This window comes from Struthio camelus, chromosome 5 (genome assembly GCF_040807025.1).
Source record: "Struthio camelus isolate bStrCam1 chromosome 5, bStrCam1.hap1, whole genome shotgun sequence".
Lineage (NCBI taxonomy): Eukaryota > Metazoa > Chordata > Aves > Struthioniformes > Struthionidae > Struthio > Struthio camelus.
In genome coordinates, this window is record NC_090946.1 from 60,470,439 (window position 1) to 60,489,624 (window position 19,186).

Below are 19,186 nucleotides of genomic sequence, written 5' to 3' on the forward strand. Positions count from 1 at the left end.
AAAGGGTCTTTTTCATCCCATTGTTACTGCACTATCTAAAAAATGGTATCCTGATCTGATTAGAGTCTATGGGTAATATCATTGTTGTGAAAATTCAGGTAATAGCTGTTGTGTCTTCACATGTAAGCTGTATGTTCTCCTATAATGTGGAATTTAAAGAAATCTTTCTGCTGTGAATGTGTCAAAGTTAAAAGCCTGTGTCTGAGTCAAGCTCAGTATCTTCACCGGTGTTAAAAAGCCACTCAGTAGCTTTCTTCATAGTCTGAAAGAAGAAAGGGTGGCAGAGAAAAACAGGAGCAATGTTGAAAGTAGGAGACCAAAGCTTTTGAGCTTCTATGATGCTGCGAGGCAGGTCTGAGCTGAGAGGGACATTGGCAGCAGGAAGACTCTTAACGGTTCTGGGCTGAAGGCAGGAGGAGTGAATTTAGCATTTATCATTTTCCCTTTACATTTTAGCTAGGAAGCAGAGCACAGGGAGAGACAAAAGTGAAGTCTGTGAAAGGTATCTGTCTTCCTCCCAAACTTCAATTGCCTATTATCCACTTATTTCATTCTTTCACTGCTAGTATATTTTTCTCTGTTTTGATGAAGTGGATGAGAAATTATATTTGCTTTAAGTTAAAGGCAAGGCTTGGAATTGTGTAGGAGTTGTGTGTTTTAGTTTATGGCCTTTGCATTCCCATACCATACAGAATGTAAAGAGACTGTTCTGCGATTGTAGACTGTTGTAGCTTGTACTCTGTCAGGACAATGACTTCTTTTCCTTCTACACTGATTTGCCCTCTGATAGATAGTTAAATCATGGATGGCCTGGTGAGAGTCAATAGCTTCTCTCCCAAGTTTCTCAAAACTATGCATTTCACATAGACTCAAGCCCTACGATTTGCTTGAGGGTGTGGTTTTTCTGGTTTTATTAGTTTGCTTTTGTTTTGTCCTTGCTAACTTTAAATCAGAGCAGCTTCATCAGTGTTCCCATGCGACGTCCTTACATTGTAGTCCCTTCTAGAGTGAAACTAGTAATCACCTAAAACAGTGAAAATGGTATGAGATTGTAGGCAAACATATGCCAACCTTTTTTTCCCTTTTAAGCTCTCTGTTGAGCAGAAAAGAGAGATAGGCTCAGGATAATGTACAGCTGTGGTTTTCTATAAAGTTCAGGGCTATTCTTATGTCCTAATTTAGTTCAGGCGATATTTGGATGTTATACCGGAGCCTGATTCACTTTACAACATGCAAGATAAAAAGAACATTAAGCAGCAGAAAGAGATAAGGAAACAGGGTGAATTATGGAGCAGATTCTACAGTTCAGCCCCAGTGCTGGTGTATATTGAGAGATATTCCACATTTCTGATTTAAATTCAGAGACATTTCTCTATTACTGATCTACTATGCATCTATAGTATTACTCCAGGCTTTTTCAAATAATACCATGTAACTGTGCATTACTTCTGCCTCCTGAAAATGTGAACTTGACAGGTTTCCCTTGGGCATACCCAGGTACCTTCTGCAACGTCAGAGAGGTGTCAGCTTGTTGGAATTAGAGTGCTTGAGATGTCCGGCATCCTCCCAAATGTTTTATCACTTCTTCGTAGATCTCACTGCCATATACCTCTCAACAGATGCTTCTGAGGCATCTTCAGAATCAATAAGTTCCATCCTGTTAGAGGACCTTAATTTTAAAATGTCAGAAACTAAGGCCATAACAGAAGAAATGCATGGTTGGGCACTGTTTTATGTATGCACTTAACTGCAGTGAACATATAAAGTGCGTTTTTATCCTGACAAATGGCCAGATTTGGTAGGCGCTGGAAGTATATTTACATTCAAGAAGGGAAAACAAATTTAAAAATTATTAGGAAAAAAAAGCTAGGAAATGTTATTTTACCACTGTGTAAATCTGGGTTGCGCTTTGCCTTTAGTGCTGCACTCAGTTTTGGCCATTGCTTCTTGAAAACAGATCTATGAAAACTAGAAGAGGTATAGAAAAAAAATGACAGGATGATAAAGAGTATGGAATGACTTCCACATGAGGAGAGATTAAATAGACTAGCATTCTTTAGGCTGAAAAAATTGATGACTAAAGAGGGGGATAATAGATGTCTCTAAAATGAAAGTGGCATAGCGAAAATGTGACCAGGGAATGACTGTTCCCTGTTTCTTATGCAACAAGAATTAAGGAAATTCACATCTGCAGTACTGTGTCCAATCCTGGGTCCCCCAGTACAAGAAGGACTTGGACCTGCAGGAATGAGTCCAGCAAAGGGCCATAAAGGGGTATCTCTCAAGGTGATGAAGGGACTGGGGTATCTCTCATATGAGGAGGGGCTGAGAGAGCTGGGGCTGTTTAGCCTGGAGAAGAGAAGGCTCAGGGGACATCTTACCAATGTTTATAAGTATCTGATGGACATCCTCCCGTCAGAAGATGGAAGAAACAAGTAAAGAAAACAAGGCCAAACTCTTCTCACTGGAGCATGTTGCCCAAAAAGGTTATGGAGTCTCTATCCTTGGAGATACTTGGAGATACTATCTGGATGTGGTCCTGGGCAAACTGCTCTAGTGACCGTGCTTGAGCCAGAGGTTAGACGTCATGATGTCTAGAGGTCCCTTCCAACCTCAACTATTCTGTGGTTCTCTGAAATAAACTAGCAACAGGCTGAGGTCAAACAGAAGGAAGTACTTTTTCACAAAATGTGGAATTCGCTAACACAGGATATTGTAGAAATCGAAAATATAAATGGATGCAAACCGCTAATACGGCAGTGTGTGGTAGAAAAGTCCATTAAGAACTATGAAATACAAATGCTATGAAAAGCACAAAGATTCAGGTATAACCACTTTCTAAACTGATGCTTGCCACTCCAATTAGCATATATGGAGAAAAAAGGTACTTCCGCATGTTTGCCTTGTGTTCATCCTTTCTCTGTGAACAAACACAAATAATTAGTTAATGCCAGAGGCAAGACTTGGGACCTGAGCTAGCATGGCTAGTCGTATGTTCTGTTCTTACATGTTCTTGATTCACACAGTCATTGTAGGTGTATATTTAAATGTGAAGCACTTGCACCTGTGACTTTGTACTTCTGGGTGTCAGACATACCTTCAGACATTTTAAAGAGGCTGAAAAAAAAAAAAATGAAACATGAGAAACATGACTAGGTAAATCGAGAAGGAGGTAGTAAACCTCCAGGTCTTTCTATAACTCTTTTTAAAAGTTCACACTGCAGGAGTATCCTTGTAAATGGGAAAGCCTTTGTCTGTATATTGCATCAATATTTCATTAATTAAATTCACTTTTCTTTTGTTCTTTGTCTCTCCCTTTTTATTTTAATTAGGGTATAGTCATTTAAAGCCAAACCTCTCTTCAGCTGCTATAAAATATTCATTTCCACTTGCAGCTTGATAATGAAGCAGTATCCTGCAGTCCATTCGAACTGTTGCAAAGCAAGGCAGATCACCAAAGGGAAGGGGAAAAAATTGCATTTTTTAAAAAACAACAAACTCAAAACGTGCTCAGTGCAAACTGGTTTCAGGCAAAGGAAAGGCTGCCAGCTAAAAAGCGATTTATGTAATACGTTGACAAGGAGGTGGGAAGCCGGTGAACAGAACTTAATGAGTTGACAGCTGTCGAGAACTGCATGGTGTCAGATTGTAGCGTTTCTTTCGATCGTTTGCACATTGTGTGCAAGTAGGAGACTTAGGTAGAAGGGATATCCTAGGACCTGCCAGGTAATTTGTTCCATTACCTATGGGGTGCCGAAATTCAAAGCCTTGTGGTATAGAGGTTACGAAGCGTTTCTCTGCACCTGTTGGAAAAGCTGTGTTTCATCTGAAAGCAGGGTTTGCTTTCTGACTGGATGAATATGGGTAGTCCACCGTGGCAGGGCTATTTTTCAGAGAGTCATTTGCCTTTTGTGACGAATGGTGTAAGTTCTGCTGCAGTTTATTTTTGTAGATATGCACTGCAGGCTCTCTCCACTCAGGAGGAGTTATTGCAGGAGGTTCCTTTCCTTTTTAAGCAGGAATCTCAGTTTGCAGGAATATACAGTCTTTTCTATTACTTTATTGCATTTCAGAAGCACTAAAGAAGAAAGATTACTTCTTAGGCCCCTCCTACCTCAACAGTGCAAGAGAGATTGTTATAGTATGTATGGGAGTTCCATTTTGACAGTGTTAGTCTTTCAGCTCACAAAATGCAGCAAACTGGATATAATCACAGTATCTTCCTTCTGATGCTTTATACAGCACTTTCCTCCAAATATTCCCAAAACAGTTTATGAACATTTACTTCCAAGAAATACCTGTGCGTCTTCACTATCTGTAAAATAGAGAACTGACAGGTTAGCTGCCCTGTCAAAAATTCGTTGCGAATCAGTGGCCGAGCTAAGACTAAACACTAAGTATCCCGATACTGTGTCATTCTATAGCTGTGTTATATGGAAGATTAGACTTTCTGAACCTAATGGTCCCTTCTGACCTTGAGTTCTCTGATTCCAAAAAACCCCACACTGGCTGCAGTCTTCCTTGCAATTTCCTACCTTGTGTTATTGGGACTATATGCCTAGTAACAACCATGGGAAAGACTGGAGAAGGTTAAGGAATTTTCAAAAAATCTGTTTTGCCATTTAAAGGAGCTCAGGATAATACTCTGCTATGCTGTGAAGTTCAGTCAACACGGCTACACTGACCCACAGTGCAAAGATGCATGTGCTTTAATTTACCATGATGCTGCCACTCAAAAGCCTGATATGGATATAATTATGCCAACTTTTGTCAGCTTAGCTTGCATCACTCAGAGATGGTGTAGCTACACCAGAAAAAAAAAAAAAAAAACCCTCTGTCAGAATTCCTGGATGGAAAGTTGGGAACTGGGCCAACTTGGATATGCCAGCATAACTCTAATGCCAGTAAGTCTCTCTGGTGTGAGTAAGGCCTAAGTCTAAAAATTCGGTGATAAAAATGCTAGAAGGCAGCAACTGTTAATGCCAGTGGCTTCCATGACTTGTTTCTGGATAGCACATGCAAAGCTATTATAATGATACCATATAGAGAAGAATTTGAAGGAAAAATGAACTGATTTCATCCCAGGAGAGACTGTAGACGCACCATCATCCCAAGCCTATTACTATACTATACTATCAGCCCAAACTGATACAACCAAAAGCGTATGTGCACACTCAGTTATCCATCTACCGAGGGAATGGAGTACTTCAGATGCTAGAAAAAAATCCTCTTCCTGCGTTTTGGCCCTTGTCCTGATCAAGCTGTCTTGTTTTATGCATTCCTAAGACTGAGGTTAAATTTACTGTGGACTAATACTTGATTATCTCTAGCCTGGAAGGGCTAAGTATTTTTATATGTTACTGCAGACTTTTAATAGACATTATGTAAAATCAGGTATAGTTTCTTTTGTGATTTCCACTGTTGTCAGCACCATAATTAGAATATATGAGAGAAGGAGTTTCTCAGAATGGTACCTTGAAATGATAATTCATTCAAATTCATTATGCAGAAACTTCATTTCATACTTGACATGAATTTCATGCTATCTTGCAATCCTTTCCAAAGGTTATTGATGTTAGAAAAATTGCATCACAAAGCTGAGTTTAGAGGCAGCTTTACTGACAGCGGATGAAGTATTTTTGTGTGCTTTAAAGCTTCATATCCTCTCCTTCTGATAACGTTCCTTTAGATGCTTGTTTCCTAGTGTCTTCCAGCTTTGGCCTTGGAAATATGAAGGGCACAAAGGAAAAAATCTCACAATACTTGATGCCTTAAAGGATCTCTAGAGAAAGACAAAGCTTCACTGGGTGTGGGTTTGGGGTTGCATTTGTTTTTTTTTTTTTTTTTCACTTTAAACAGGTAGAAGTGTAGATGAGCTCAGCGTGTTCCAGATGGTGTTTAAAGCTGCCTGAATTCCTTTGTCTGACTCTATCTCAGTAAGTGCATTCCAGCTGAGCATCTATTAGGCATTGAAACTAACTTTATTCCTTTGATTTTTTTTTTTTTAATTTTACACAAACACAAAAGATTTGATTTGCTATTACTGCTGCTAATCAAACCAATGGAGAGCTAAATAAGTAAGCAAGGAAAATGGCCTTGTTATCCATCACAGGGAGCTAAGGTTCTGAGTAAGCGGGGGCTGCAGAGAAGCCCAGTAGTGATAACTGTTCACTGTGTCTGTTATGCATGGGAATCTGCCTACCGAATGGCAGAATTTTCTTGCAAGACAGCCGTTTGCAGCTTGGACTACTTGATGTGGCATTTAAGTGATGTTGAGTTCAAATGTAATGGGATCCCAGGAGGTATTTATTATATTCAGCCGCTCAGGAGGTTGAAGCTTACCTGGCTGGTAATGCTGGTCCTTCATTAATACTTGATGGACCGAGTATGTTTATTAACCTGATGGGTGTATGCTTAATGGGAGTATTTTGTAGTTTTGTGTCTGTTTTTAAGTTAGGATTAGAGAAGAACAGACAAACTTTCTGAAGTCTGTTGATCAGGTTAATTTGCTGACCAATCAATGCAATCTTGAGATCCATCCATAAGACTGTAATAGGAGTTGCCACATAGTTTTTAACAATTCATCTCAGGTGCTATCACTGTCAGTAGGTTTGTGAGCACCAGTGTTTAGAGTTTGAGTAAAAAGCACACTTGTGTCTATAATTTTGGTAACTTTTTCCCCATTGGTTCCTATTGGTGATATGATTGATTTGGCTTGTTTAATTTTTTGTTGACTGGGTTTTTACTAACATGTAGTGCATGTAGTCTACTCACATAGCAAAAAGACAGCAAAAAGTGTTAATAATAGAAAAGCAAGATTTTTAAGCATCAAAATGTTTGGCAGAGGTGTTCTTCAATGGAATAATATCTGAAACTACTGAACTTTGTTTTTATTAGATTTGACTTTGACTATGTTAATATTTCAGTGGTAATACATACCTTCTGCTCTGTGTACAGGTATTTCTGTACTAGCTGCTGACTATCATTTCTACATTAAAAGAGGAAGGGTGGACCTGTGGTTGAAAGGATGTCACTGTTCCTGGGAAATCTGTGTTCTACCACAGCTGCCTTTGTGACCTTCTTTGTGTTTGTGAACTTTCTTATTGTTTATAGACTAAAAATGTTTATGACCTTTTTTAACAGGTATGCTGTATGTATGGTTATATGTAGGGTTTTAGTACTTTTTTCCTTGCTAACTGTTCTGTATAGATGTTGTTGTTCAGCGAGCAATTCCAGGTGCTAATGTATACCTAGTGGGCAAAGGCTTACTCTACATTATATTTATTCTGCATTTAAATGTGTTTGGAGACCCTCTTCCCCTTGTGAGCTAATGTGTGTGTCATAGTAACAGTATTTAAATGCCATTTTCTAAGTGTGTGTTAACGTTCACAGAGAAAGGGGAAGATTCGTCTGGAAAGAGTAGTCTAGCGCATTAATGTGAATATTCAAAGATAGATGTTTATCTTATTGGACTCAGAGGTACTTACAATAATTGCAGGCGCTGTTTTAAGGCACATTTATTCAGAGTGATTATGTTTATTGTTACTTTACGAATAACATACCCTATCACATTAGAATTTAAGTACAACAGTTTGGACCACAGAACAGCATTTTTTTGCCTTTATGAATTTTACCATTGCATGTGGCAACTTTCTGTGGCCTACATAATAATGAGCAACAGAAACTAAAAAGCCAGCAGGGAGGAAGCAAAGACAATCTCCAAACTGAACAAATGACGGAGATTACTTTGCATGCCCGACCAAAGTGCAGCCTATGCCTGGGATGGAACATAGGAACTGTCTGGCAATGAGCAGTGTCACTAGATCGTGGTCTGGCACATGAAGGGAAGGATACTTGAACTAAAGTTATTAGGAAAATTCAAAAAACTAGACGTACTTACTCAGTTTCAGTCTGAATAAAAATCCAGGGAGCACCTTCTTCTTGGGAAAAGTGTTCAGGTTTCTCTAATTTTTTAAATAACAGACCCGTAGCGGCGCATCTCCTGTGGAACTGATCCCTCCCCATGGCGTATTGTTTCCCTTTTGTTAGTCTGGGCCTCGGCTTCACTTAATCGTTGCTTCAGATTTGACACTGGGCAGGATTCTGTGGGCCTGCCTGGAGTGCTAGTGCCGCTGGGATGCTGCAGCTGCTTCTGCCGTCCGCTGCTGGACAGGGCTTTTGCAGAAGGGTTGCAACCTCCTAGGCCACTGCTGTCACTTCCTAGGAGTGACAAATATGATTATATGCTCTGATTGCCTCCACTTCAAATGGTCTGCTGGGAGACAGTCTCCCATATCTCATTTCCAGTTAAGCCTCATTTGTAAGAGGTGATGAGATCACTGCTTTGAAAATAGAAGCAGACATATGCGTCCTTATTAATGAGCACATAAATAGAAATGCCACTTGAATTGCATATGTGACTGCCTCTTTCTTTCTGCTACATTGTAACTTTATAGATTTGGTTTCTTTTAAATCATGTGTTGGGGGGTGCGCAACATGTTGTGCAGATTTTGAGGCTTAAAAGATTGTCGTTAAAACCACTGTGCTGTATTTAGTTATTTATTTCTTGCTCAGAATGATCTAATCAATAAAAGAACAAAATCAAATACGACTCCCTCCCCTCCAAGGAAGAAAAGACAAGCTAAATAAAGACGTCGAGGAGAAAATGCCAGCAAACGACATATTGATTTCCAGCAAAGGAGCAAAGTGTAAATGAAAAATATTCTTCTGACACAGTTATTAAGTGCAGGCTAGCACGCAAAGAAAACCCATTTACTCTTACTAGAGGCTGAGTCTTCAAAGGGCAGCTGATTCATCTCAGATCATTTGAGCCTCTAACTTCCTGAAACATAGGCTTCCCTTTGCTAATTTAAAGGATTTTTTTGTGCTTGGGCTTTGCTTTGAGGATGTAAAATATTTACTAAAACTCTGATTGTATGCCAGATAAGCAGAGAAGTTGTTTTCTCCTCATTTTATAGCTGTATAAACAGAAACATGAGGAAGGAGGCAATTTTCCCAAAGTCAGACGGTGAATTTACGACAATGTCAGGAATATAAAAGCAAACAACATGAGAGTTCTGATTCACTGTCCTTGGCAATTTGGACTGGGGCAATTTAAGAAGTTACTGTCCCCCTGCGGTCTGCCCTGCCCTTCTGCTGGCAAAGTAGATAATGTGTTTGTTTTTCAGCAAGTGTAGTTCATAGCCAAAAATGTTAATAATAAATTGATTTCTGGGGCAGTTTAAGTTAATACATCAGACTGCGCATCTGGGGCTAAGGTTCATATCAGCAGGATGCTAAATTCTGGCAATAGGCTGGCTTTTTCCAACAGAGCTCTCTGAAAATCTTTATTCAGAGTTTTGCTTCCTGGGTCCTGCCTTAAGCAGATGCTGAGGAGAGGGGGAAGTTGAAGCCTGTGCTGCCCAGGGCATCCAGCTCCTTGTTAATTCTTTGGAGAGGGAACCATGGCACCCAGGAGACCAGAAACTGTTTTCAGAACACCTGAAATTCAGAAGTCTATTGGACAAACTCTGGGAGGCAACACAGTATAAACTGATCTGACCAAGATTTTCAGAAACACGCCTCAAGTCAAAGTCCTGAGCAGTGCCTGACTTTCAACAGTCCTGTCCTTCCAGCAGCTCTCCCCGATTTCAGTGTGGGAGTTGTTGTGGGGTCAGCAACTTTTTAAATCAAGGGATTTAGTTGACCTTCTAAAAAAGGTTCTTTTTCCTTGAATTTTCACTTGCACCACCACTCTCTACCTTATTTTATGATGCTTAAAACAGAATACTGACAATTTCTATTTCAGCTATCAGGTCTATTTCAATAATAAATAAAAATAAAATAGGAGAAAAGCTGTAACAAATGATGAAAAGGGCACTCAGGTTGAAAAATCTTTCAGTGTGCCTACTTTGAGAAGCACTATACTCAGAAAAGGTCTTCAATGTATAGACACAATTTTTATCTTCAAGGGGCTTCTGTGAAAACAGGCAAACGAATATGAAAAGGAGCAATAGGTTGATAAGAGGGGAAGCAACTCTCCTCTTGTGCCAAAACTGTATCTTTTGTGTTTTAGCCAAGAATTTATTTTTACAGACCAGTTCAAAACTCTTGAAATCTTGAGGGTTGCACCTAACAGTTTGAAAACGAGTTGCTGGTTCATCCTTTGCCACATCAGGTCAAAAGGAGCACTGTTCTGTTAGGAAAGGAAAGACACAGAAAAGCAAGTGCCTCTATGTGCATATATAAGCAATAAACAGCCTATCTAGATTCCTGGAGATGAATTTTTATTTATTTATTTAGCTCCTAAATAATACATCATTTCTTCAGGCCAAGAAATAAATTGAAAGGATTTAGAGGGATTTGCTTATCAACAGAACACCACGTAGCATTACATTCCTTCTGCTTTTGGGAAGGTACATTGAAGTTGGGTTAAGCTGCTGTGGTTCAGTACTGCTCTTTCCCCTGTCAGGGTGCCTTGAGTAACAGATGGCTTAATCCTCCACACTTCTCTTTCTCCCCTCTTTGCCCTCCCTTCTCTTTTTGCGTCTGCCCACACCTCTCACCTCCCTTCCCACGGCCAGCACAGAGAGACAAAAGGCAGAAACACTGATTTTTCCTCATTGTGTTTGCACAGCCTAGGGACAGAACAAGGCCCTGAAATTTGACAACAAACCTGGTCAAGAAGAGGCAAGCTTTACAGTCTTAATGAACTATTGATTCTATTGAGACAGGCTTTGGGTTTTCGAAAGACTAACTCAGCTTTCAAGGCTCTTCTTAAACACAACTACCCATGACTTTGGATTGATGCACAATTGAGGGGATTTTTTCTTGCTTTCTCTTACTCAACTGACTGTTTTTTTTAATCTCTTGTCTACTGTAGTAACGGACAAATGGCTGATTTTGGTACAGAGGTATCTCTGTCATGATCCCTACTTAATGATTTCATTTGACAGCAAATCAGGTTTTGTGTCCACCCAGGATCACAAGCCAGGAAATGGACTGAGGCTGGTCTAATGTTGAGGGGCACATGCTTGCTGGTTACCAACCAGCTCCTGGCCAGTCAGAGTGCTGGGCACCAAGGGATGGATATCTGTGTGCTGTGAGTACAAATAGCTGCAAGGCTGTGCTGGATAACTTTGCTGCCCACTTTGGAATGGCAGAGAGAAATACATAATAATGTGTTTATTTTACATCATGATAAGGACGGGCTGTAAATACTGGATTTATTTGAATTGAATTAGATTCAACTGAAGATAAATGGGACAAGTTCTTCTCCCTTGGTGGTTTCTGGTATTTTCTCAGAGAAGCTACTCCATAGTTAATAGAGATCCCTGGTAAGATTTTTCTTGCTGAAAGTCATCCTAAATTTTTTTGGCTTAACTATACCCACTACCATTTCTGAACCTTAAGTAGTTCATCTTCCTTCCTGTTGTTTATTACACTCTTCTGCTATTTGTAGATGTTTATCATACCTTCAGTCCTCGTTAAGCCAAGCTCTGATGGTCAGTTTTGCTAAGCCTATGTCATTCATAAATCCCTCCAGTCTCTTCATCATTTCAATGGCTCTTCACTGAATTGCTTCCAATTGCTCTAAATCTTTTGGCATTAAATTGTCCAAAACTAAACATAATGAGCTGTGCTCTCTTGGTGTAAATTGTTGCAGCCCAGTTGAAATCAATGCCAATTTAAACCAAAAAGTGAATTTGACCCTCTTGTTTTAGCTCTCACCTCAAGTGAGCTCTGAGGAGAAAATTATTAGTGTTATATTCTTTGATGCATTGCCCCTGTCGAGGCAGATGCAACCTCAGCGCAAATGTGTGGGGTGCAAAGCACTCGCGCAGCTTTATGGCTGTGTCTGTGTCACGATATGGAAGAACATGCTGTACTATCCAGTGCTAATGAGTTGGAGAGGATTAAAACTCTTTAGCCACTGATAGTAAATCTAGAACTATCCTTAATAGTTTATACAGTGCCAAATTGCAGCAGCTTTTATAATACGTCATTATGTTTTGAACAGCATTTGAAATATTCCCCCATTTGTATGCAGATTCTTTCCATCGAGAGGTAGTAGCGTGAATTTGTCCAGGCAGAATGTCTCAGGCCTGTTATGCAGTGATGAAATCCTGGTTATTTTGCAAATAAAGATTAAATAGAAAGTAAGAAACAAAACATAAGGTGTAGAAAGGACAGATGAAGGATTTCAATTTAATTGAAATAGTATGAACAGCATACAAGTTCTTTAAAAAGCTCAGTTACCAAAGTACCATCATCAAGCTAGAAACAATGCCTAATGAGACTGAGATACTTCCTCTGCTATCATGCTTTCGCAAGGCAGCAAATGTCTTGAGCCCGTTCTTTCCCAAGGAACATCTTGACTTCTGAAAGACAGAACAGCATCGCTAACGCTTAGGCATTCTGGGGGGAACATTCACCCTGTATACCTTCGTGCATAGAAGGCGCACAATACATTGCCCATATTTTGTAATGAATTTGAGATATTTAGAAAATACAGCAGTATTTTCTACTGCTGCAGAGGAAGGATTCAAGTGATTGGATTTAAGAAAAGTTTGTTGAATTTCAGCTCTGTCCTTTTTAGATGTGAAAGGCAAATACGCTGTTTAGATAAATACAACCGTATTTCCCCGGTGTTGAGAAGATATTTGTGCCTGGCATTTTGTAGTGGTCCCATGTCAGCAGTGACTGTAAATTGTGGTTCCTTGGTGGCAAAGAGATTTACGCTTTTCTCACACCAAAGCGTTAAGTGTTGCCTTTCAAATAATAGTGTGGAATTGCAAGTAATGTGTATGGTGTGCAGAAAAGTTTCAAGCAAAAGGCAGGTAGGAAAACTGAATCCTACTTTACAGAGTGAAGCAACTGCCAAGTATGTGCTTTTGGTGCAATTTGTCTGCAGGGTTTGAATTTATGGGTCCTTGTCTTTTCTTTCCCACTAGAAGTGAGAACTCCATCATTCTTGGGTGTGTTATTTATAATTTCATAAAGCTGTTCCGTGGCAGGACTTATTTTATCCAGTATGCTTAATCTCTATCAAATAATGGTGCACCCAGAGAGCAAGGGGTCGAAAAAACTTTGTGCTTGGAGAAAAAGAAAATTCAGCACCTGCCATTTTGTGTAGAACAAAGGAGCAAAGGTTATGGATATCTAAGGCATAAATTGGGATTTGGGCACTTGGAAAGATTGGAAGGAATCGAATCATCTTGACCAGGTCTTGCTATGCCCTCCCATCTTCCCTTTTGCATTACGTCCCACACCAGTGACGTATAGAGTAATGAGCAAAGACGCAGAACCATCACCATGGCAAGATTGAAGAGGCCCTTAGAGTGAATAATTAGGAGGAGGTGATTACAGAACTAATAATTTATTGAAAGGAATGGTGAGCCAATTCAGGGAAATCGAAAAAATTTAAAGGTAAATATGCCCATAAATCCTCCAGGGTGGACTCAGCGTTTAGCACTTTCTCCTACCCCAGTTTTGTTCCAAGGCAATTTCATTAAACACTGGAGAGAGGGAGAGAAAAAATAATAATATAAATGCCATAAAAAATCTTTCAGAGGAAGGAATAAAAAGAGTTCCTGCCAGAGAGGTATTTTATTGAAAGTTATTATAATACCTATCTTTAGTTTTATGGCCCTTAATACAGGGCCAAGTAATCTCAAAGCTGGGATTTTTAAAAATGAAATACATATTTTAGTATAGCATGAATTATTACTTTTAATATAGAATTTAGCTAATATATAGAATAGAAAATATTTTCTCTTGTGTTTCTCTCCAATAAAAGCACAAACATCGTTTCCATCATAGCACATGGAGAAGTTTCATTACTATCATGTTGCCTGTACGTAAGAAAATTTAGCATTTACCATCCTCAGATCACTGAACAGACATTTCAAAATCCCCCTTGAGGGCCATGGGTGGGTGTAATTAGCCCCATTTCAAAAATGGGGAAAGGGAACCAGGAATGGAATAGTTGATTTTGCTTAATGCCTCACAGTGAGAGCCGGTGGGGAGAGTTCTGGGGTCGCAGCTCACTAGCCTGTGCTGTCTTGGGGAAGTTTAGTAATGATCCAGGGAAGATTCTCAGCGCCAGCATAGTATGGAGGGGGACAGATTCCAGTTACAAAGTTTTTTGTCTTCTGGAAGATTCCTCAACTCTCTTTCTGTTGTCAGGAATTTGCTGCTGCTCTGCTCTGAAAAAACTTTATTCCTTTGGGGTAATTCAGATGTTGGTATCTGAGCTGAAGGTGCATGGAAAACCAATATGTGATGGGGCTGGAAAATCAGTTAGTGATGAAGAGTGATGGAAAGTTCTCAGATTAAAAATACCAGATACGAAATAGCAAGACAGATTAGTGTCCTTATCTCTTATGTGGTTTCTAGAAATCTCATTACTGACCTTGACATAAGTCTGAACACTAACACTACTTTTGGAGGTTTCTCTGTTTTCTAAGCCTTATTCTTATATATACAAAACCTATTCTTATATGTACAAAACCACTAGCCTGGAAGAATCAGCAGCCACAGAGCAAGAAAAGCTAGAATATGAGGGGAAACAGCATGCCACAGAGGTGAGTGGATGAAGACAGAAATTAGTTGGTAGAATCAAGTGTGAAACTAATTGTGAAAAAGTGCAGATACAGGTCAGAGCTGGCAGGGTTGGTGAGTACTGCACACCATACATTTGTATTTTGTCTGAGGCTGGCTGTTTATGCCCTTCTCTTTTCAGAACCCACACAAGCTACATGCAGATTTTATAGAAGAAAACCTAGAACAGCTAGTAAAGAATATAGCATAACATATGCTGCATTTATTGTCCTTAAGCTGCTTGATGCTTGATGGGAAATTGGACGAGAAGATTAAAAAGTGCCAGGCCTCGTGACTTTGCAGCTCCTGCTGAGAACTCGTGCTCGTGTCAAAATTCTGCAGCGACCAGCTTGCAGGGACAGCGAGGAGTGTGAGCGGCTGGGAGGCGCCGAGGGCTCCTAGCTCAGCTCCCAGCAGCTGGTGATGCTGGCGAGGGCGACGGCTCCGGGGAAGCGTGCAGAACAGGACAACACAGATAGCGAATACTCCTTTGGTCTTCAGTGCCTGTGGCACAGGGCCTTTCCAAGCTAAACGTGGTGTATTTCATAGCTTCGAAGGGATTTTTTCTGCCCTTAATTTGGCCGATCACTTTTCAATGCATCTAGCCTTTTACCACCCGCCAGTATCCTTTTGCAAGGAGTTCCCTGGTTTAAAAAAAAATTCATTATGTGAAGAAATATCATCTTTTATTTGTTCTCAATCTGCTGCCTTTCTGATTTCATAGGATGTCTCCAACAGCAGAAAGAGAAGAAAACAAGGTTTATAAGGGAACTTCTTATTCTATACAAATATTGCATCAGATATTTGATTACAAGTTATTGTTATATGAAGCCCTTAGATGTGAGCAAGAAGGTGGGTAAGCAGTTGATAAGTGATAACCACACATGGCTGTAATTTTCGTGTTTATTTTCTACCGCAGGCAAATTATTGCTTTTCCTTTAGACGATCCTAGTAGTGAATTGTCAAATTTTCAACTAAGGGCAAAATCAAATCCATGTGCTCTAAACCCAAGTTGGAAATAATAATAAAAAAATGCAAAATTCTTAGCACTGCCTAAGCAGGGTCTTTTAGTAGTGATGGATGATTTATTTTTTATTTGGAGTATTATATTTGACAAGTGTACAAGTTTTACAGATGTTTTGGGTGTCTGTAAATATACATTTCCAGTTTCACTAGTTACATTTCAGCTGCTTGAAAACCTTTCTTGCAGTATAGTTTTGTTTACTTATTATGCTAAATTACTTGACAGTGGTGCAATTAAAAACTAGTATCTTTCTTGTGAGGGACAGCTGTGTTTCACTGTTGGAGGATGTGATCACTGTTTGTATAAGTTATAAAGTCATCTGGTGTCCTTTGAGATAAGTAATGCTTCATAAAATATATGTGACAGGACCGAAAGAAAATTCACTTATAGAAAGTGAATTTGTATTTTGTGTATTCCTTATTGCTTGACCTCTTGCTGAATAGACAAACTTTTAAACCTAGTTCCTTTTAAGAGAGAGGTCAGCACCAGGATGTCAGCAGAAGTTCTTCCATCTTCTGTGACTGAAAAAAGATGCAAAAAAAAAAGTAAACTCCTAAGGCAGCAGTATTTGTGCATGTTGCCTTCAGTTCTTTTTAATCTTGCCTCCACGTGGAAGCATTTAAGCATGGGACTACTGCAAGATTGCATCTTATGAAATGTTGCCAAATGGACATGCCAGGGCAAGACTAAGTAGCGTGATAGGGGATTCTCTTACTTCATGGCTGTTTTCTTGCAGATACTCAATTATTATTTTGTGATTTTTTCTTTACAGCCCATGAGTCCTGTTTTTATTTCTTGGCTCACTGTAAATCACAAAATCAAGAGTAAAGGAGCGTTAGGTTGAATCTGGTCCTTCTGACAGACTGCTAGGTTCTGATTTTATCTCAAGCTGAAAAACCAAACACGGGGAAAGCTGGAAGCATCTCGCAATGGACAGAGGGACTCGCTAGCACTAGGACCAGAAGAGGCTAAAGAAAAAATTAGAGCTCCATAACAGATATGTAAAGATACATGGGAGCACCCAGCATTTTGGAGACAGTCATCGCTGACTTACAAATATGAAGGAGACCTTAGTTGAAGCTGGAGAGTCTTTTTCAGGAAGGAGGATTTGGAAGGCTTGCCATGATGTGAGATTCCCAGGAATGTTCACCTGAAGTACCAAAGTACAATGTATATAGTACAAGTATTGCTGCCCTGCTCCCAAGGAGCTCAGATTTAAGCAATATCTCCTACGTAGTGAGGAACATTTTAGTTGTTTTGTTTCAGGAATCGCTCCACTGATCCTGCTGCTCAGTAGAATAGGCAGCTTTCTGCAAGAAGAAATTGTTAAGGGAAACAATTTCGGCAGAAGCTGTAGTTTGAGCTGATGCTGCTGAGCTGGGGTAATTTTGTACTGTGTGCAGGAACGTTATAACCTGTGTCCAGAGGCTGCCACAGACTCTCCCTAATGGTCCACGTTACTAATTCAGCTAATTGCAGCAATTACAGGCAGGAGTTGCTGCTGGGAAGAGACGCCATTACACTTCTTTCTAACATGCTGCAGTACATGCTGCTCGTTAATTAGTCCAGCAGCAGGGAAAAAAAAAAAAAATCACCAGCTGGAAATGCAAAGGAATATGCTGAAACTTGTAAGGTCCATGCACAGGCACAATTTGGTCTAAGCCTTTCGGAGCCAGCCTTTCTAGCCAGTCAGCCCAGTCACACCCAGGTTAATCCCTGAAGACTTGGCAAGCAAGCAGGCTGAGCTGCATGTTGGGCATACCTGAAACTTGCAGCAGGTCATCGCACTGCAACAGATGTGCACTAGCTGGGTAAATATAAAAGATTTCCAGCCCAAGGGGTGCATTCTGCCTGAAACGATTAACAGAGAGGGAAGTACTGCAGCCTGACAGAGTGGTGCATTTAGCAACACAGCAGAGAGTCCCGTTAGCTGCCTGGACGATGCTTATTATCTGAGGTTATCCTGTTCATTTTTCTTTGCAGAAAGCATGTTCAGGCTGAACATGCCTCATATGTTCAGCCTCTCAGTGGGTGCCGCCGGGCTGGCCCTACATGGCATTGGCATTTATTGATGAGCCCAGCGTGTTCCAGCTGGACACGTGTACTCGAGCTGCCGGAGGAAGGCTTGCCAGCCACGCAGGTGTCGAAGCCCCTTGTACTTAACTGTGTTCAGCAGCACAGCATGGTCCGCCTGCTGACTTAAACAGCACGGCAGGGGCGCTGCACCTGGGCACACCTGAAATATTCAACAGCACAGTCTAAGCGCTATTCCTCCAAGAGAGCAATCCAGCTCCATGGAGGGCGTATTTACACAGACATTCCCGCAATGCGCGATATAAGTTAAATATTTTAAAAGAAACAATTTTGAAACATTTTTTCTAGAATAGTTAGCTGCCTCTGTAGCAGCCTCTTGACTAGCAAGTGTCTTACGTTTTGTTTTCTCTGTTCTTTTGGCTTTGTTCCTTTCCTTGGCATGCCAGACAACGGATGACATTGTTTCATCAGCTGAATGTTCCAGTGATGATGAAGACTTCATTGACTGTGAGCCCAGTACAGGTAAGTCAGGTCAGTCTTGTTTTGCTTGCTTACTTATTTCATTTGCAAAAAACAATGCATACATATATTGATATGTGTGTGAATGTATACATATATATTTTTATATGTGTGTATATATATGTGTGTGTATATGTGTGTATATATAAAATGTATATATACACTGTATATAAAATAAAAACTCTACAGCCAAGCATCGGATCCCATGGACTTGGCAACAGCAAAAAGTAGATATGTATTCATTGTTTAGTTAGTATAAAGCTATTTTAATAAAAAGCCAAACTTCCTGAAACTAATCCCGGCTAATTAATAGTTAACATATGTATGGCAGTTACTTCACTGGCTCTGGGTGGAAGCAAAAATATCACTGATGTGACGTGCAACAAATAATGAAGTTGTGGGAAGTGGGGAGGATGAGTGTTTAAAAATAGAAAAGAGACATGAAAGTGAAACAACAATGGATTATTAGTATTAATCTTCATTAATTGCCCTGAGGATGGACTATAGAAGTAAACATTTGTCCATGGGATTTGGAATACAGTTAACATGGTAATATATTTATACTAATTTTGTTTTCTGTGTACCCAAAGAAATTGGAGAGCACCAAAACATAGGTCTAACACAACAAAATTAGTAGTAGGTCTTGCCATGTTATCTGCAGTGATGCTTCAAAATGTATCCATTAAAGAGTCAAAAGGACGTACCCTATCGAACTGACTCAACTTCTCCCTTTCGATTCAGATACATTTTGATAAATTGATGGCTTTTCTTTCTGGTGAGATATATGATGTGATATCCAGCAGGCAACTGCAGTCTATTTTATTTCTTATAGGCTTTTTCAAGTCTTCTTTTCTGAGGCTTGCCATGAGTTAAGCATTTCTATAATAGAGAACAGATATCATCGAATTTCTGTGTACATTTAAAAAAAAAAAAAAGAGGGAGATTGGTTAGAATTTTTTATCCTTAAAGGTGAAATATATAAATAGTTTTTTTTTAATTTTTGTTTTG

At 39.8% G+C, this 19,186-nt stretch overlaps 1 protein-coding gene across 4 annotated transcripts in view; it reads left to right on the forward strand.

The window, feature by feature from the left end:
• NRXN3 (neurexin 3) overlaps window positions 1-19,186 on the forward strand; it is a 1,027,384-nt gene that overhangs the window by 966,321 nt on the left and 41,877 nt on the right. For all 4 annotated transcript variants that reach the window (XM_068946691.1, XM_068946692.1, XM_068946693.1 and 1 more), the window contains one exon: window positions 18,106-18,181. In XM_068946691.1, the coding sequence (XP_068802792.1) occupies window positions 18,106-18,181 (76 nt within the window). The remainder of the gene's footprint in view (window positions 1-18,105; window positions 18,182-19,186) is intronic.